Source organism: Haliotis cracherodii, unplaced genomic scaffold (genome assembly GCF_022045235.1).
Source record: "Haliotis cracherodii isolate W230 unplaced genomic scaffold, xgHalCrac1.p SCAF_15, whole genome shotgun sequence".
Lineage (NCBI taxonomy): Eukaryota > Metazoa > Mollusca > Gastropoda > Lepetellida > Haliotidae > Haliotis > Haliotis cracherodii.
The window spans coordinates 3,682,463-3,697,805 of record NW_027266270.1 but is presented as its reverse complement, the minus strand read 5'-3'; the positions used below and the strand labels follow the sequence as shown (position 1 = coordinate 3,697,805).

Sequence of the window (15,343 nt, the reverse complement as noted above, 5' to 3'; positions counted from 1 at the left end):
TCATGGGAGCAATGTTAACACACACAAAAACGCAGCGTCATTTTGTCATTTTAGAGGATGCACATCTAGAATTTTCTCAAATTTATTTTTGTGTGTTTATAAGATGTATTATGAAGACTACATAATTATCATTATAACGGAGTCACGTGCGCATATATGTCTATTGTCCGTTTCAGACTGTCATCATTGGACTTAGAATAAATGTGAACTTCCGGTTTTCGTTCGAATTTGTCTCCTGTAAATACTTCAAACCACAGGTAGGGCGATCGGTAATTACTCGACACTTAGATAACAACAGTCTGTGAAAAAAATACATCTTTTTTTAACAGGCAATAAGCAGTTTTCTAGCATTTCCGACAGTACTTTAGGAAAGTTCCGTGCTTGTCCAGTGCCATTCTAGCCGATGTTATTGGTGATGACGGAGATGGTACTGTTGGTGGAGAGAGAACATGGATAGTTTGTAATGAAGGAGGTGATAGTGTTGGTGAAGTGAGGACATGGATAGTTTGTGATGACGGAGGTGATAGTGTGTTGCTGGAGAGAGAACGTGGATAGTTTGTGATGACGGAGGTGATGGTGTGTTGCTGGAGAGAGAACATGGATAGTTTGTGATGATGGAGATGATAGTGTTGGTGGAGAGAGAACGTGGATAGTTTGTGATGAAGGAGACGATAGTGTTGGTGAAGAGAGGACATGGATAGTTTGTGATGACGGAGGTGATATTGTTGTTGGAGAGAGAACATGAATAGTTTGTGATGATGGAGATGATAGTGTTGGTGGAGAGAGGACATGGATAGTTTGTGATGAAGGAGACGATAGTGTTGGTGAAGAGAGGACATGGATAGTTTGTGATGACGGAGGTGATATTGTTGTTGGAGAGAGAACATGAATAGTTTGTGATGACGGAGATGATAGTGTTGTGGAGAGAGAACATGGATAGTTTGTGATGACGGAGGTGATAGTGTTGCTGGAGAGAGAACATGGATAGTTTGTGATGACGGAGATGATAGTGTTGGTGGAGAGAGAACATGGATAGTTTGTGATGACGGAGGTGATAGTGTTGTTGAAGAGGGGACATGGATAGTTTGTGATGACGGAGGTGATAGTGTTGGTGGAGAGAGAACATGGATAGTTTGTGATGACGGAGATGATGTAGTGTTGGTGAAGAGAGGACAGGATAGTTTGTCGTTAGGACTCCTTGTGACTGAAATACTTCAAACCACAGGGAGGGCGATTGGTAATTACTCGACACTTAAATAACAACAGTCTGTGAAAAAATACATCCTTTTTTAACAGGCAATAAGCAGTTTTCTAGCATTTCCGACAGTACTTTAGGAAAGTTCCGTGCTTGTCCAGTGCCATTCTAGCCGATGTTGTTGGTGATGACGGAGATGTTACTGTTGGTGGAGAGAGAACATGGATAGTTTGTAATGAAGGAGGTGATAGTGTTGGTGGAGAGAGAACATGGATAGTTTGTGATGACGGAGGTGATAGTGTGTTGGTGAAGAGAGGACATGGATAGTTTGTGATGACGGAGGTGATAGTGTTGGTGGAGAGAGAACGTGGATAGTTTGTGATGACGGAGGTGATAGTTTGTTGGTGGAGAGAGGACATGGATAGTTTGTGATGACGGAGGTGATAGTGTTGCTGGAGAGAGAACATGGATAGTTTGTGATGACGGAGGTGATAGTGTGTTGGTGGAGAGAGGACATGGATAGTTTGTGATGACGGAGGTGATACTGTTGCTGGAGGAAGAACATGGATAGTTTGTGATGACGGGGGTAATGGTGTTGGTGGAGAGAGAACATGGATAGTTTGTGATGACGGAGGTGATAGTGTTGCTGGAGAGAGAACATGGATAGTTTGTGATGACGGGGGTAATGGTGTTGGTGGAGAGAGAACATGGATAGTTTGTGATGACGGAGGTGATAGTGTCAATCTCATTAAAATCAGACGTTAGTTGTCGCTACCGATTTTAATGAGATTGTTTAGCGGTAGCGAGAACTAAGGTCTGATTTTAATGAGATTGTTTAGCGGTAGCGAGAACTAAGGTCTGATTTTAATGAGATTGTTTAGCGGTAGCGAGAACTAAGGTCTGATTTTAATGAGATTGTTTAGCGGTAGCGAGAACTAAGGTCTGATTTTAATGAGATTGTGATAGTGTTGGTGTTGATTGGACGTGGACAAGAACATGTAGCTGTTCTCTCGCACCTGGTGGTTATATTGGACAGTGTGTAATCCTGCATCGAGCTGCGGAAGCAAACCTTATATTTACCCACACAAATGTTCTTCTGTAGTGATAACATGAAGACAAGCAATGTTTTGTGAACAAAATCTCCTTTATTCTTTGTTACTGCGTTTCAGGGTTACTTCTTGCCCCTTCGTCGGGTGAACACTGGTTGCTCGTTGTTGCTTTTTGGTTGTTGGATTTTGGGTGTTGGTTGTTGGATGTTGGTTGTTGTTGCTGCTGTTGCTGTTGTTGTTGTTGCATAAGGTGTGTAAGAGGTCGCCTTCTGCCTTAGCAATTTCGACTGACCTTTCCCCCCAGGGACTTAAGTGTGTGAGAAGGGTAAACATATCTATTAGGAATTTCACTGTTAATGAAATGTCTGTTTTTGTGTTGAATGAAATAAGCGTTTTCAGTTAACATATACGTGCTCATATGTTTACACAAAGTGGGATTAATGTGCAAAGATAACAATATGACGAGGAAGCCAATAAGATTAAAAAATGGAAAGCCTATTACATACAGTGAAGGAGTAGTGATGGGGCTGAGCGTTATAACAAACAACTGACGATAGGAACAAGTGGTGTAGTGATGGGGCTGAGCGTTATAACAAACAGCTGACGACGGTAATAGCAAGTGGTGTAGTGATGGGGCTGAGCGTTATAACAAACAGCTGACGACGGTAATAGCAAGTGGTGTAGTTAGGGGGCTGAGCGTTATAACAAACAACTGACGACGGTAATAGCAAGTGGTGTAGTTAGGGGGCTGAGCGTTATAACAAACAACTGACGACGGTAATAGCAAGTGGTGTAGTTAGGGGGCTGAGCGTTATAACAAACAACTGACGACGGTAATAGCAAGATGTGAAGCGCATTGGGCTCAGCTTTAACTTGGTGAATGGAATCTGGCGCAATATTTACAGATTTATCATTATTCTAATCTCTATAGAGTGTTACAGAAACCGATCTAAGTTTACAATAGTGCTATTTATAGGATGGAATTGGTGTGATTTCGTAGTCGTGATCAGACTACAATGTCCATGTGGTAGAATGTGAATTTGTCTTATCTGTGCAGACGTTCTAGGTTTTCCTTTCCCTATTGCTAGCACTAGCAGCACCATGTACACCAGGGTCATTGTGTTTGAGAAGGACCATCATGTCACTGTTCATCGCCCCAATCATACTTTCCAACCGCTTTTGTTGTCGGGTCAACTCTTCAATGGATTCCTGAAAGAAAAATCAGCTATTCATGACTGACATTCATCTTAATATGCATTAGTGTCATTCATCAAAAAATGCATTAGTGTGAGCTGTCAGAAATATGCGTGAGTGACATTTTTCATCCGACGGAGATTTCGTTAAGCCGAGTGCTACATCTCCTAGGAAATATCACACTGAAATTGTAGCACAATAATTTCAAGAACATTGTGACGTCATCAGTTACAACGACGTCACAATAAAATGACATCACACTCTCTGCCACTGAAGCTGGTTTGCTGTACTCCTTACACTCAAGGTGACATTTATCACAAATATGCGGAATTTGTCACAAATATGTATGAGTGAAATTGATTAAATTGTACATTTTGAAAATGTATGCAAGAGTAAGGTGTGTCAGATACATGGAGCTAAACGCTTTTGAAATATGTGCTCTTTCGCATGGATAGATATTATTCGTTCTTTTCCTAAAAACAATCTTATTTTCCGTTCTCAGTACATGTGAGAACATGTACATAACTATTATTCAACAAAAGTCAATGTAATAATATAAAACTGTATAATATAATAATATTGCATGTGTAATGCCAGTGCAGAGCAGTAGAAGCCTGATACTCACCAACACAGTGTTCTCTACTGTAGAAGCCTGATACTCACCAACACAGTGTCCTCTACAGTAGAAGCCTGATACTCACCAACACAGTGTTCTCTACAGTAGAAGCATTATACTCACCAACACAGTGTTCTATACAGTAGAAGCATTATACTCACCAACACTGCGTTCTCTACAGTAGAAGCCTGATACTCACCAACACAGTGTCCTCTACAGTAAAAGCATTATACTCACCAACACAGTGTTCTCTACAGTAGAAGCCTGATACTCACCAACACAGTGTCCTCTGCAGTAGAAGCCTGATACTCACCAACACGGTGTTCTCTGTAGTAGAAGCCTGATACTAACCAACACAGTGTTCTCTGCAGTAGAAGCCTGATACTCACCAACACGGTGTTCTCTGCAGTAGAAGCCTGATACTTACCAACACAGTGTTCTCTGCAGTTGAAGCCTGATACTCACCAACACGGTGTCCTCTACAGTAGAAGCCTGATACTCACCAACACGGTGTCCTCTACAGTAGAAGCCTGATACTCACCAACAAAGTGTCCTCTACAGTAGAAGCCTGAAACTCACCAACACAGTGTTCTCTACAGTAGAAGCATTATACTCACCAACACAGTGTCCTCTACAGTAGAAGCCTGATACTCACCAACACGGTGTTCTCTACAGTAGAAGCCTGATACTCACCAACAAAGTGTCCTCTACAGTAGAAGCCCGATACTCACCAACACGGTGTCCTCTACAGTAGAAGCCTGATACTCACCAACACAGTGTTCTCTACAGTAGAAGCCCGATACTCACCAACACGGTGTCCTCTACAGTAGGAGCCTGATACTCACCAACACAGTGTCCTCTGCAGTAGAAGCCTGATACTCACCAACACGGTGTTCTCTGTAGTAGGAGCCTGATACTCACCAACACGGTGTTCTCTGCAGTAGAAGCCTGATACTTACCAACACAGTGTTCTCTGCAGTAGAACCCTGATACTCACCAACACAGTGTTCTCTGCAGTAGAAGCCTGATACTCACCAACACAGTGTCCTCTACAGTAGAAGCCTGATACTCACCAGCACAGTGTTCCCTGCAGTTGAAGCCTGATACTCACCAACACAGTGTCCTCTACAGTAGAAGCCTGATACTCACCAACAAAGTGTCCTCTACAGTAGAAGCCTGATACTAACCAACACAGTGTCCTCTACAGTAGAAGCCTGATACTCACCAACACGGTGTTCTCTACAGTAGAAGCCTGATACTTACCAACACAGTGTTCCCTGCAGTTGAAGCCTGATACTCACCAACACAGTGTCCTCTACAGTAGAAGCCCGATACTCACCAACACGGTGTCCTCTACAGTAGAAGCCTGATACTCACCAACACAGTGTCCTCTACAGTAGAAGCCTGATACTCACCAACACAGTGTCCTCTACAGTAGAAGCCTGATACTCACCAACACAGTGTCCTCTACAGTAGAAGCCTAATACTCACCAACACAGTGTCCTCTACAGTAGAAGCCTGATACTCACCAACACAGTGCCCTCTACAGTAGAAGCCTGATACTCACCAAAACGGTGTCTTCTACAGTAGAAGCCTGATACTCACCAACACAGTGTGCTCTACAGTAGAAGCCTGATACTCACCAACACAGTGCCCTCTACAGTAGAAGCCTGATACTCACCAACACAGTGCCCTCTACAGTAGAAGCCTGATACTCACCAACACGGTGCCCTCTACAGTAGAAGCCTGATACTCACCAACACGGTGTGCTCTACAGTAGAAGCCTGATACTCACCAACACGGTGTTATCCTGCTTCTCGACTCTCTGGTTCCACCACCAAAATTGCAGCGCCATGAACTGCCTCCACAGCCAGGGGGTCTTGGATTTCCTCTTCTCGGTGGTATATCTCTTCTTGTACAGCTTTGCTCTGGTTGTGTTGAACAAAACCTTCTCCACGTCCAGGACCAATTCTACCTGTTGTGGTGATCAAGGACAAGGATTGTTCCCGTTAACAACAACACACATTTCAGTAAACAGAAGCAGTAAACTAAATATAATGATTCAAATACATTAATTTTCGAAAATACTCATATCCATTTCAGAACTACAAACATGGCATTTATCATGCCATTCGACGTCGGCTGTATTGCTACATGTAACCCCTAGTATATACCAGCTGTTTGGTAGCCTGATGGTAAAAGTATCACGCGGAACCTAGAGTGAAATGTGTGACACCTATGTCTGGTATCCCCTGCCCTGATAATTTTGTAATATTGGTAAAAGCGGCGTAAAAACTCACTATTATAACAAGAAGACACGTATTAACAACAGAATCCCGTCAACTATTTCTCACTTACATGCGTTGCCGTCAGCTTGAAGGCTGCTCGTCGTTGGATCCCCTGAATATCACCAACAGCCAGACCGACCTGCACAATTCAACACATTTAAACAGTGCAAGGCCAAGCCTGGAGTACATAAAAACACCAATTTATGCTATTATTAATATCCAACAAACATGGAACCATTCTTCCTTTGTTTACAAAACACAGACTGCTTAATTTGACAGCCTACACACACGAGTTCGAAATTTGTATATGTTATTGCCGGGAAGTTCTACGGAATTATACGCCTATTCTGAAAGACATGATGCTTGTTTTGATTTTGATGTTTCTAAACATATAGTTCTGTAGGATAACTATGTTCCTTACACACCTGTGTGCGAAAAACCCATTTGAGATGGGCAGATAACTGCAGCTTGTCTCAAACATATTTGTGTTCGAGTTCCCGGCCCGTGATTGGCTACGCCATGGAGATGACCTTAGGTGACAGATTATGACGGATTACTTCCCTGATTATAATTCATTGATCAGTTTTTTCATGTCTGTTTCAAAACTTGCATGGTGTTATAGTGTTTGATCCCTTTAATGTTCTTTGTTCTTATCTGGTATGCATCAATTCACACATACAGCTGACACATTCCGTGGAGTGTCAATCAAGATATGAGCAGTTAGCGGACGTCACTCAAGCGTTGTGTAACGTATTACCTCGCCACTGTCATCGTGAGAATAGACGACATATGCATTAGTTTGATACTAAAATGAGTTTTTGTAAGTTAGTGTAAGAAACAGATAACTGTATGCATGCATGTCATATAACATTTATTTTACAACTCGTTGTTTCAAAATGTATCTACCTCGATTTTGCAGCTCTATAAATACATTTCTTGGCCAATCTAAAGCTTACTTGCATGTGGATGACAGTTTGCTACACGACTTTGGAATACTTTAATACCCGGCAGTGGCATTAAATATCAACATAGATGTTACTCACATCATAAATGTGACCTACCAGTAAGTTCATGAGGACAACAGACGCCAGTGTGATGAAGATGGAGAAGAGGACGGATGTTGCTGGTGGGTACAGCAGGTTGGTGGTGTCTGTTGCTGTGGTGTCATTGAGACCAGCGTTGAAGATGTCATCATAACCAATGTCTCCAATGAACATGACGCCTGTTTTCAGGATGGCGTTGGGCGCGTCTCTGAATGGAATCTATTCACGGAGTGAAGTGATGTTTTATAATTTATCTATCGACCATACTTTGTCACATATTAAAATATGAAATTCTGTATGGATCACTTCATAGCGAGTGAGTTGTTTTGTTTAACGTCGCCCTGCAATGTATTTCAGTTATATCACGGCGTCTCATCTAATGTGTGTGTGTGGGGGGGGGAAACCCGGAGTGATGCAGGTTTAAGACGTTTACCGCTTTGGTGAAACCTACATCGGGATTCGAACCCACAATCACGTGTTTCTGTCGTGCCCACGGGACACAACCCCGCACAGCGGCTTTTTTAGTAATTAGTTATAAGCAATCATTACCTATCGATATTACACCTGGCCAACAAACGACTCTTTACACAACCTATTTGACTATATGAACTGCACAATGCACACACTATGCGAAAAAGCTCATTTCTGGATGTTGGAAATAGATCACGAGTTGACATTAATGTTAGTGCGTACATCTCCAAATATTCGAAATCAATTTTGCTACATTTTCATGTGTTATTTGGGGCTTATTTTAAACTGATTCATACATCGACATCTGGTATACATCGACGCGGAATTCTTATAAAAAGAGTAAAAGAGAAAATGTATTACAATGTATTTTGAAATCCAATTGTGTTTGGTATAACATGCCAAAGACAATTCCATGGCACTTGGGATTAACAAACAAAACGCAATGAAACACATCTGGGGTCATAATTGCCACTTTTCCTGAAACAAAACGTAATGATGAAAACATGATAACAAAGTTCCTGAACACTTGCCTACGACCGATAGTTCATGGAATTGAATGCTTCCTCACGTTTGACAGGAAAAGACATAGATGCATATTAAAAAGTCAATTTCTACAGGTATTTGAACGTTCTGGCTTGATTCCAATATAAACCAGAACATAAGGGAAGGAATGGACATGCAGTCATTGGGAAGAGTCACCTGCTTGTTTTGTACTATCATGGAAACTAGTGGGGGAGAAGGTGTGAAAAAATGAACTCCGTACCTGATTTTGCAGCAGAATGTGGAACCCGAGGCTGAAGGCGAGTATTAATGAGAAAAAGACCACAAACACCTTGAGAAACGTCCAACAGACGAGCTGGAACATGATGACATACAAGCCTAGGGACGTGAAGGCCTTGAGGTACAGCACAAGGTCAATCCAGGCGAAGAAAACAGCAAATGCGCCCAGAGACCACTGCCATTCCTGCAGGAACACCCAATGTTTATTTAACTCTTTTTCAAATCTCAGATCTAGAGGTATCAAGTATGTTCAGTTTATGTTGACTGGTTTTAAACAATGTAACAAAAAAACATTGTAAAAAAACAGACGGTATAGTTAAGATAGTCAACAATTAATAAAGCTATGAAGTTTGATGTTGGTTGTTTTGACGTACTTACATCAAGAATCAACAATCAGACCCTGACTAGGATGCTTTTTGCAATGTGGATCTGCTCCAACCACACAGAATTATAGAATTACTAATAAATGCCGCAAATGACACCGTGGTCTGACCTGTCTGTAGCCTGTGGTTGCCGTGCACTCATTGAACTCCAGCAGAAGGAGAAAGGTGAAGATGTAGGACACCCATTCCACATAACTCTCCAGGTCACTCAAGTAGGCAGCCCTCATGTTGATCATCTGCAGTATCTGAAAGTACACGAATCATTGCACACACTTGCATGTCTGTGGTGGGCCCCCAACCGTCTCCGTGGTGTAGTGGATAGAGTGTCTGCCCGGAGAGCGAAAGGTCGCTGCTTCGATGCCCTGTCACGTCACACCAAGTCACACTCAAAGATTTTACCTCTTGTTATCCTGCCTGGAGCTCAACTTTGAATGGGAAAAAGGAAGGACTGACTAGCTCGGAGTCAGAATACTGTGTCTGAGTGGGGTATGCATTACAGGAGAGCTAATACGGCTTCTGCGGGTGTTATGATGGTGTTATCATAGTAACCTCATAGTATCACTGTTGTATAAACACAGGCTTAGGCTATTGTCAGAATCGTGCAATACATTTCTTCTGATTATGCAAAGGGTTTGTCGCTCTTTTCTCATCTAGCACTCATAACAACACATCCGGGTTATAACCAGATGCAATATTTGTTAAACAACTTATAAAACTTATGAAGTCAGAAAGTTGTTTTCATGTACAGGGAAGGGTGGAACTGCGTTTTGGTGACCTGTTAAGAATTGGTTTTTGACGGTATGACCTTCGATTTATGCGTTGTGAAGGTCGAGCAAATCAAGATAAATGCACGTGTAAAATGTTTCTTAGCCCAAATGTTCTTAGTGCTTTGTGGTGTTTGCACATCCTGAAGACAGGATCAGTTGGTATCTGTTTCAATCTTACCCGCTGCCCTTCTGACAAATGACAAACAATGCCCGAAGACTGGAGGTGAAAGGGGGAAGGCAATAGGAATGTTGAAAGAGGGGCTGACAGCTCATAGTGGAGTCAGGTGACTTAACTGTGGCCACGTTGTCAGCATGATACCGACAGACGAACAGCACTCTTCGTTGTCCCAGATCCAGGCGACTACTAGTTACCAACCGTTCTAAGGCCCATCACAGACAGCAAGGACTCCCTAAGGACAGCCTGTACCAGTGTCTACAGGACTAGATTTGTGTTGACCGTAACTACCCGGTAGGATCACCTTTAGTCCCATTTCACTGACTACCCTGGAAGACCCGGGGTAGAATAGGTCTTCAGCAACCCATGTCTGTCATACGAGTTGACTAACGGGATCGGGTGGTCAGGCCTGCTGATTTGGTTGATGCATGTGCATGTTAAACAACAACAAAACAAACAAACAAACAAACATTTCACTGACGTGTCTCTTTGTATTCTTCCTGACCATACTTGACCAATGAAATGTATTTACAAAATAAAGTATTAATTTCAAAGGGTACTAAATATATATTGTGCACTAAGTGTCACAGTTATCACTTCGACAATCAGGTGGTTCTTTCTTTTACCATCCAGTGTATATTTTGCACTCAACTTCGAAGGAATGATTTAGAATATGACGATTCTGACAGCAACTCACCTCAAACACTGCGCCTAAACCCATGAGAACGTACAGAAGGATCTTCTCTACCAAAAGCCATGGGCTGATACTCCTGTCGCAGCTGTTGTCGTTGATTGACGCCGCATTGGTGCTGAAGGAGAAGACATCACAGGATGTATGCCACTCTTCATCCCTATTCCTTAACGGATTCAAAATTTTAATATTCGGGAGAGCGGGGCGCGAGACATTTAAGACCACTGCTATAAATATAAAAACGGCAACTCCACAGAATAATTAGTCTCGATTACAGATTACATAGGGTGTAAAAGTCAAAATAGTTATGAAAGGTATATGGATGGATCGCTGAAGATCAGTGATGACACCAGGTGATCGTGAAAAGAGTAAGCATCTTCTGCCACCAACACAGTTTGCTTTAAAAGGTTCCTTTGCTGGCGACAGTTTTCACTGTACAGGAGAGAAACACAGTTCACCACACACTTTTTCAGGACATCCAACATGACCAGCATGTATTGTTTGTAAAAGCTGAGGTAAAAATGTACGATAATATCTCGAGTTTTATGATTTTATAAAAAAAATCCGGTATTGTCTCTGCAACACCTGAGCATTTCCACAATTACATTACCAAAGGAGGAGATATATCAAGTAGAAGAGACATGAAACCCTTTCTATCGTCGTAATACAAATGACAAATCCCTTTCCATATTCATAAGAAATCTAAGAATTTAGGGATCACAATCAAATCGTGATAAAAGCGTGTTCGCGAATATTTGAGCGTATCCTGTCCCATCGGTGGCACCCTTCACAAACCCTTGCAAAGGCAAGTCAATTGTTCACCTGAAAAGGCACGGGTACAAGTCATTTAAGGAACAGAAATATACCTACTAGCTGAGGGGATGGGTGGACTTGAGCATGTATCGAGTCAGCAGGACGACAAAGAGAAGATGAACGAAGAAGTTAGCCAGATAATAGTAGGCGCCAAAATGCCACCATTTCCTCTTGATGAGTTTGTTGACCAAGGGATGCTGCAACAGCTCATCCCTGTTACACTCCACCTGTCATAGACATAGTGCACGTGTTATATAGATATACTGTACACGTGTGATAACATTACATAGTACACGTGTTATATAAATATACTGTACACGTGTGATAACATTACATAGCACACATGTTACATACATATGAATACACCTGTGAAGTAGAAATGTAGTACATTTGTCATGTAAATACATAAAGCACCTGTGAAATACATATATAGTTCACCATTGATATAAACATAAGTCTTTGAAAGGCATTTAGAAGTGATACACATAAGGAAGTGAATGTATGGATGTCAACTTCTTTATTATGCGGAACACAACCTGAATCACCTGATGAAGGAGTAAGCATATACTCCGAAACGCTATGTTCATCATAATAAAGAAGCTGACATCAACAATATCTCTTGATTTTGATATAAACATATACTAGTAGCACACCTTGATATAAATATATAGTAGACATTTAAAATAATTATAAATTATACGTGTGATATTACCAAAGTGCACCTTAGATATACAAATGTAGTACACCTATGATATACACATTTAGTACACCTATGATATATATGTAGTACACCTATGATATACACATTTGGTACACCTATGATATACGCATGTAGTACACCTATCATTTACGTATGTAGTACACCTATGATATACGTATGTAGTACACCTATCATACACCGTGACGTATGTTGTACACCTATGATATAATATGTAGTACACCTGTATTGTATATAGGTTCCATAAATTGTGTCTACTTTGTCATCCATCAACTTCTAAGTAATGCCTATCAAACAATTCAAATATATAGGTGTTTTACCTAAGAAAAGGTATCAGTGTTCTACCTGTGATATTAATATTTATTGCACTTGTGATATGTATACATATTTATGTGTGTATGTTCTTCTAGTGATATATACTTATACCACTTGTGAAGGTTTCCATGTGTGAAATATTAACATTAATTTACGTAGGTCCATAAGCTATATATTTCATGTGCTGATGGAGTATATATTACGAAGAATTTATCATGTGCCGCTAGAACATCAGAGACAAAGTATTACACATAGAGAGATAAACTAGACTTCAATATGTGGTGCAGGAATTAATGATGGACAGCATTACGTGTTCGCTCTAATCCTGCAAGCTTTGTGCGTTCTCAATATCAAACAAAAACAGGTAAGCCAGCAGTCTTCAGTATTACTGGTACATGATGACTTTTCACATAAGTGTCCAGTAATACTGACGAGCCTTGTGCGTCCTCAATATCAAACAAAGACAGGTAAGCCAGCAGTCTTCAGTGTTACTGGTAAATGATGACTTTTCACACAAGTGTCCAGTAATACTGACGAGCCTTGTGCGTCCTCAATATCAAACAAAAACAGGTAAGCCAGCAGTCTTCAGTGTTACTAGTACATGATGACTTTTCACACAAGTGTCCAGTAATACTGACGAGCCTTGTGCGTCCTCAATATCAAACAAAGACAGGTAAGCCAGCAGTCTTCAGTGTTACTGGTACATGATGACTTTTCACACAAGTGTCCAGTAATACGAGCCTCAATATGCGTCCTCAATATCAAACAAAGACAGGTAAGCCAGCAGTCTTCAGTATTACTGGTACATGATGACTTTTTCACACAAGTGTCCACTAATACAGACGGGTGTCCTCAATATCAAACAAAAACCATAAAGCCAGTAGTCTTCAGTCTTGCTGATACTTGATGACCTCATGCAAGGTTGTCGCGGCAGATCGTATGCAGGTACTCACGTTGTTACTGTTGAGCTGTGCTATTCATACACACTGGCTATTGTCACACATACGCCCCTGTCATTCTGTAATATGACGCTACATGTCAACTCATTGGCTGCTAGTCTGATATGAACCTACTGTGTGTACTCGTTATGTTCAACAGAATAATGTAAAGGAAACGCAGAAGCATTGTTGAGAGGTGAAAGAGACAGAAAGCTGTGTTACCATGATTGACAGTGGGTGGTTCTTCTTGATGACAGTGGCCTTGTGTGTGTATGGGACTGTTTCAGCCTTGAGCTCACTGTCACTACATTTCTGTTTCTTTTTCTCTGAAGGAAAAACAGCATGCTTGCACAGGAATATGTTAACAATGGCCATATTAGAATACTGCACTGTCTATATATGTATTTGAAATATCCGCATTACGATTATTGCTTCTGTGAATTGAAATAAAAATACTATTATTCTTATTGTCGAATGTGTATAAAAAGTTTGAACTCCTTTGAAAAGGCTTTGAAAGACAAGCAAGGCTATTGCCTGGGCCCACTTGCACAATACGATCTTCGCGCTAAGATGATTGTAACTCCCATACTTTAGCATAGGCTTACGACAGTCTTAGTGCAAAGATCGCTTTGTGCAAGTGGGCCCTGGTGACCTGGTGGACTTTTTTCATTACTTAAGACGCGTGTCTCTGTACATCTAGTGACTTTCGTCTTTGGGGTTTACACAGCTTGTATATAGTTACACGGGTGACATGTAATTCATATCACAATATCACCATCAAATGTAGGGTTCTGATTCGGACATAACGTGACACTGGTTTACAATGTTGAACGCCCATATCTGGTGTGCCCCAGCATAATGTTGTTGGAATTCTAACTCACTCAAAAAACGTCATTCACATGCACCGTTACAACTGACTTCAGTGAGTGAGTGAGTGACTAGGGTTTTACGCCGCTTTTAGCAATATTCCAGCAATATCACGGCGTGGGACACCAGAAATGGATTTGACACATTGTACCCATGTGAGGATCGAACCCGGGTCTTCGGCGTGACGAGCGAACGCTTGAACCACTAGGCGACCCCATCGCCCAACAATTGACTTCCAACCATATGGATTGTACGCTAATCGGCCACAAGAATTATCTTACGGCCACAGATTTGTTTGTTTGTTTATTTGTTGTTTAAGGCCGCACTCAGCAATATTCCATCTATATTGTTTTGTAAATAAACGAGTCTGGACCAGACAATCCAGTGATTGACAGCACGCTCGTCGATCCACGCAATAGGGATACGATGACATGCATCAACCAAGACAGCGAGCCTGACCACCCGATCCCGTTAGACGACTCTTACGACAAGCATAGTCGCCTTTTACCACAAGCATGGGTTGCTGAAGACCTATTCTATCCCGGACCTACACGGGTCACGGCCACAGAAGAATATTAATGTTGGTTATGATCCTGAGAAACATGTTTGATCGTGGGTTATAGACAAACAATCAGGCCCCCATGCAATCGACATAATTAGGAAAGAATGGGCAAGGCTAAAACAGCTGCAAGATATGGACGACTTACATGTTACATTACTACAAGGAAGAAGCTATCGTACGATCTTACACTAAATAAACGTAATCTCCTTGTCGTAAGACGGATGCGATCAATTGACTGATACCACTCTTACTTGGTATTGCCCAGTTTTCATACAGATCATCAACAAATTCGAAGTTGTAAGTCGTTTCCTCTTTCATTTTTTCTCCGTCACTGATGACCGTGGTTGTTACACTTCTCTCTAGCACCTCGTACGCCAAGTCTAAAACAAACACGTTTGTCAAAATGTTGTTTCTGGTGACAATTATGGTGTTGTAATTCGACGTTTATTTAACTTCACGCTGTGTCGCATATCTGCCA

General features: G+C 41.5%; 1 protein-coding gene across 3 annotated transcripts in view; it reads right to left on the bottom strand.

The window, feature by feature from the left end:
• Nucleotides 1–2,810: 2,810 nt before the first annotated feature.
• LOC139462177 (transient receptor potential cation channel subfamily A member 1 homolog) overlaps nucleotides 2,811–15,343 on the bottom strand; it is a 43,996-nt gene continuing 31,463 nt past the window's right edge. For all 3 annotated transcript variants that reach the window (XM_071243720.1, XM_071243721.1, XM_071243723.1), the window contains exons 20-29: nucleotides 15,117–15,245; nucleotides 13,659–13,762; nucleotides 11,523–11,692; nucleotides 10,659–10,770; nucleotides 9,130–9,264; nucleotides 8,620–8,820; nucleotides 7,404–7,604; nucleotides 6,413–6,481; nucleotides 5,850–6,029; nucleotides 2,811–3,453 (exon numbers count right to left, since the gene is read on the bottom strand). In XM_071243720.1, the coding sequence (XP_071099821.1) occupies nucleotides 3,307–3,453; nucleotides 5,850–6,029; nucleotides 6,413–6,481; nucleotides 7,404–7,604; nucleotides 8,620–8,820; nucleotides 9,130–9,264; nucleotides 10,659–10,770; nucleotides 11,523–11,692; nucleotides 13,659–13,762; nucleotides 15,117–15,245 (1,448 nt within the window). In that variant the 3' untranslated portion in view covers nucleotides 2,811–3,306. The remainder of the gene's footprint in view (nucleotides 3,454–5,849; nucleotides 6,030–6,412; nucleotides 6,482–7,403; nucleotides 7,605–8,619; nucleotides 8,821–9,129; nucleotides 9,265–10,658; nucleotides 10,771–11,522; nucleotides 11,693–13,658; nucleotides 13,763–15,116; nucleotides 15,246–15,343) is intronic.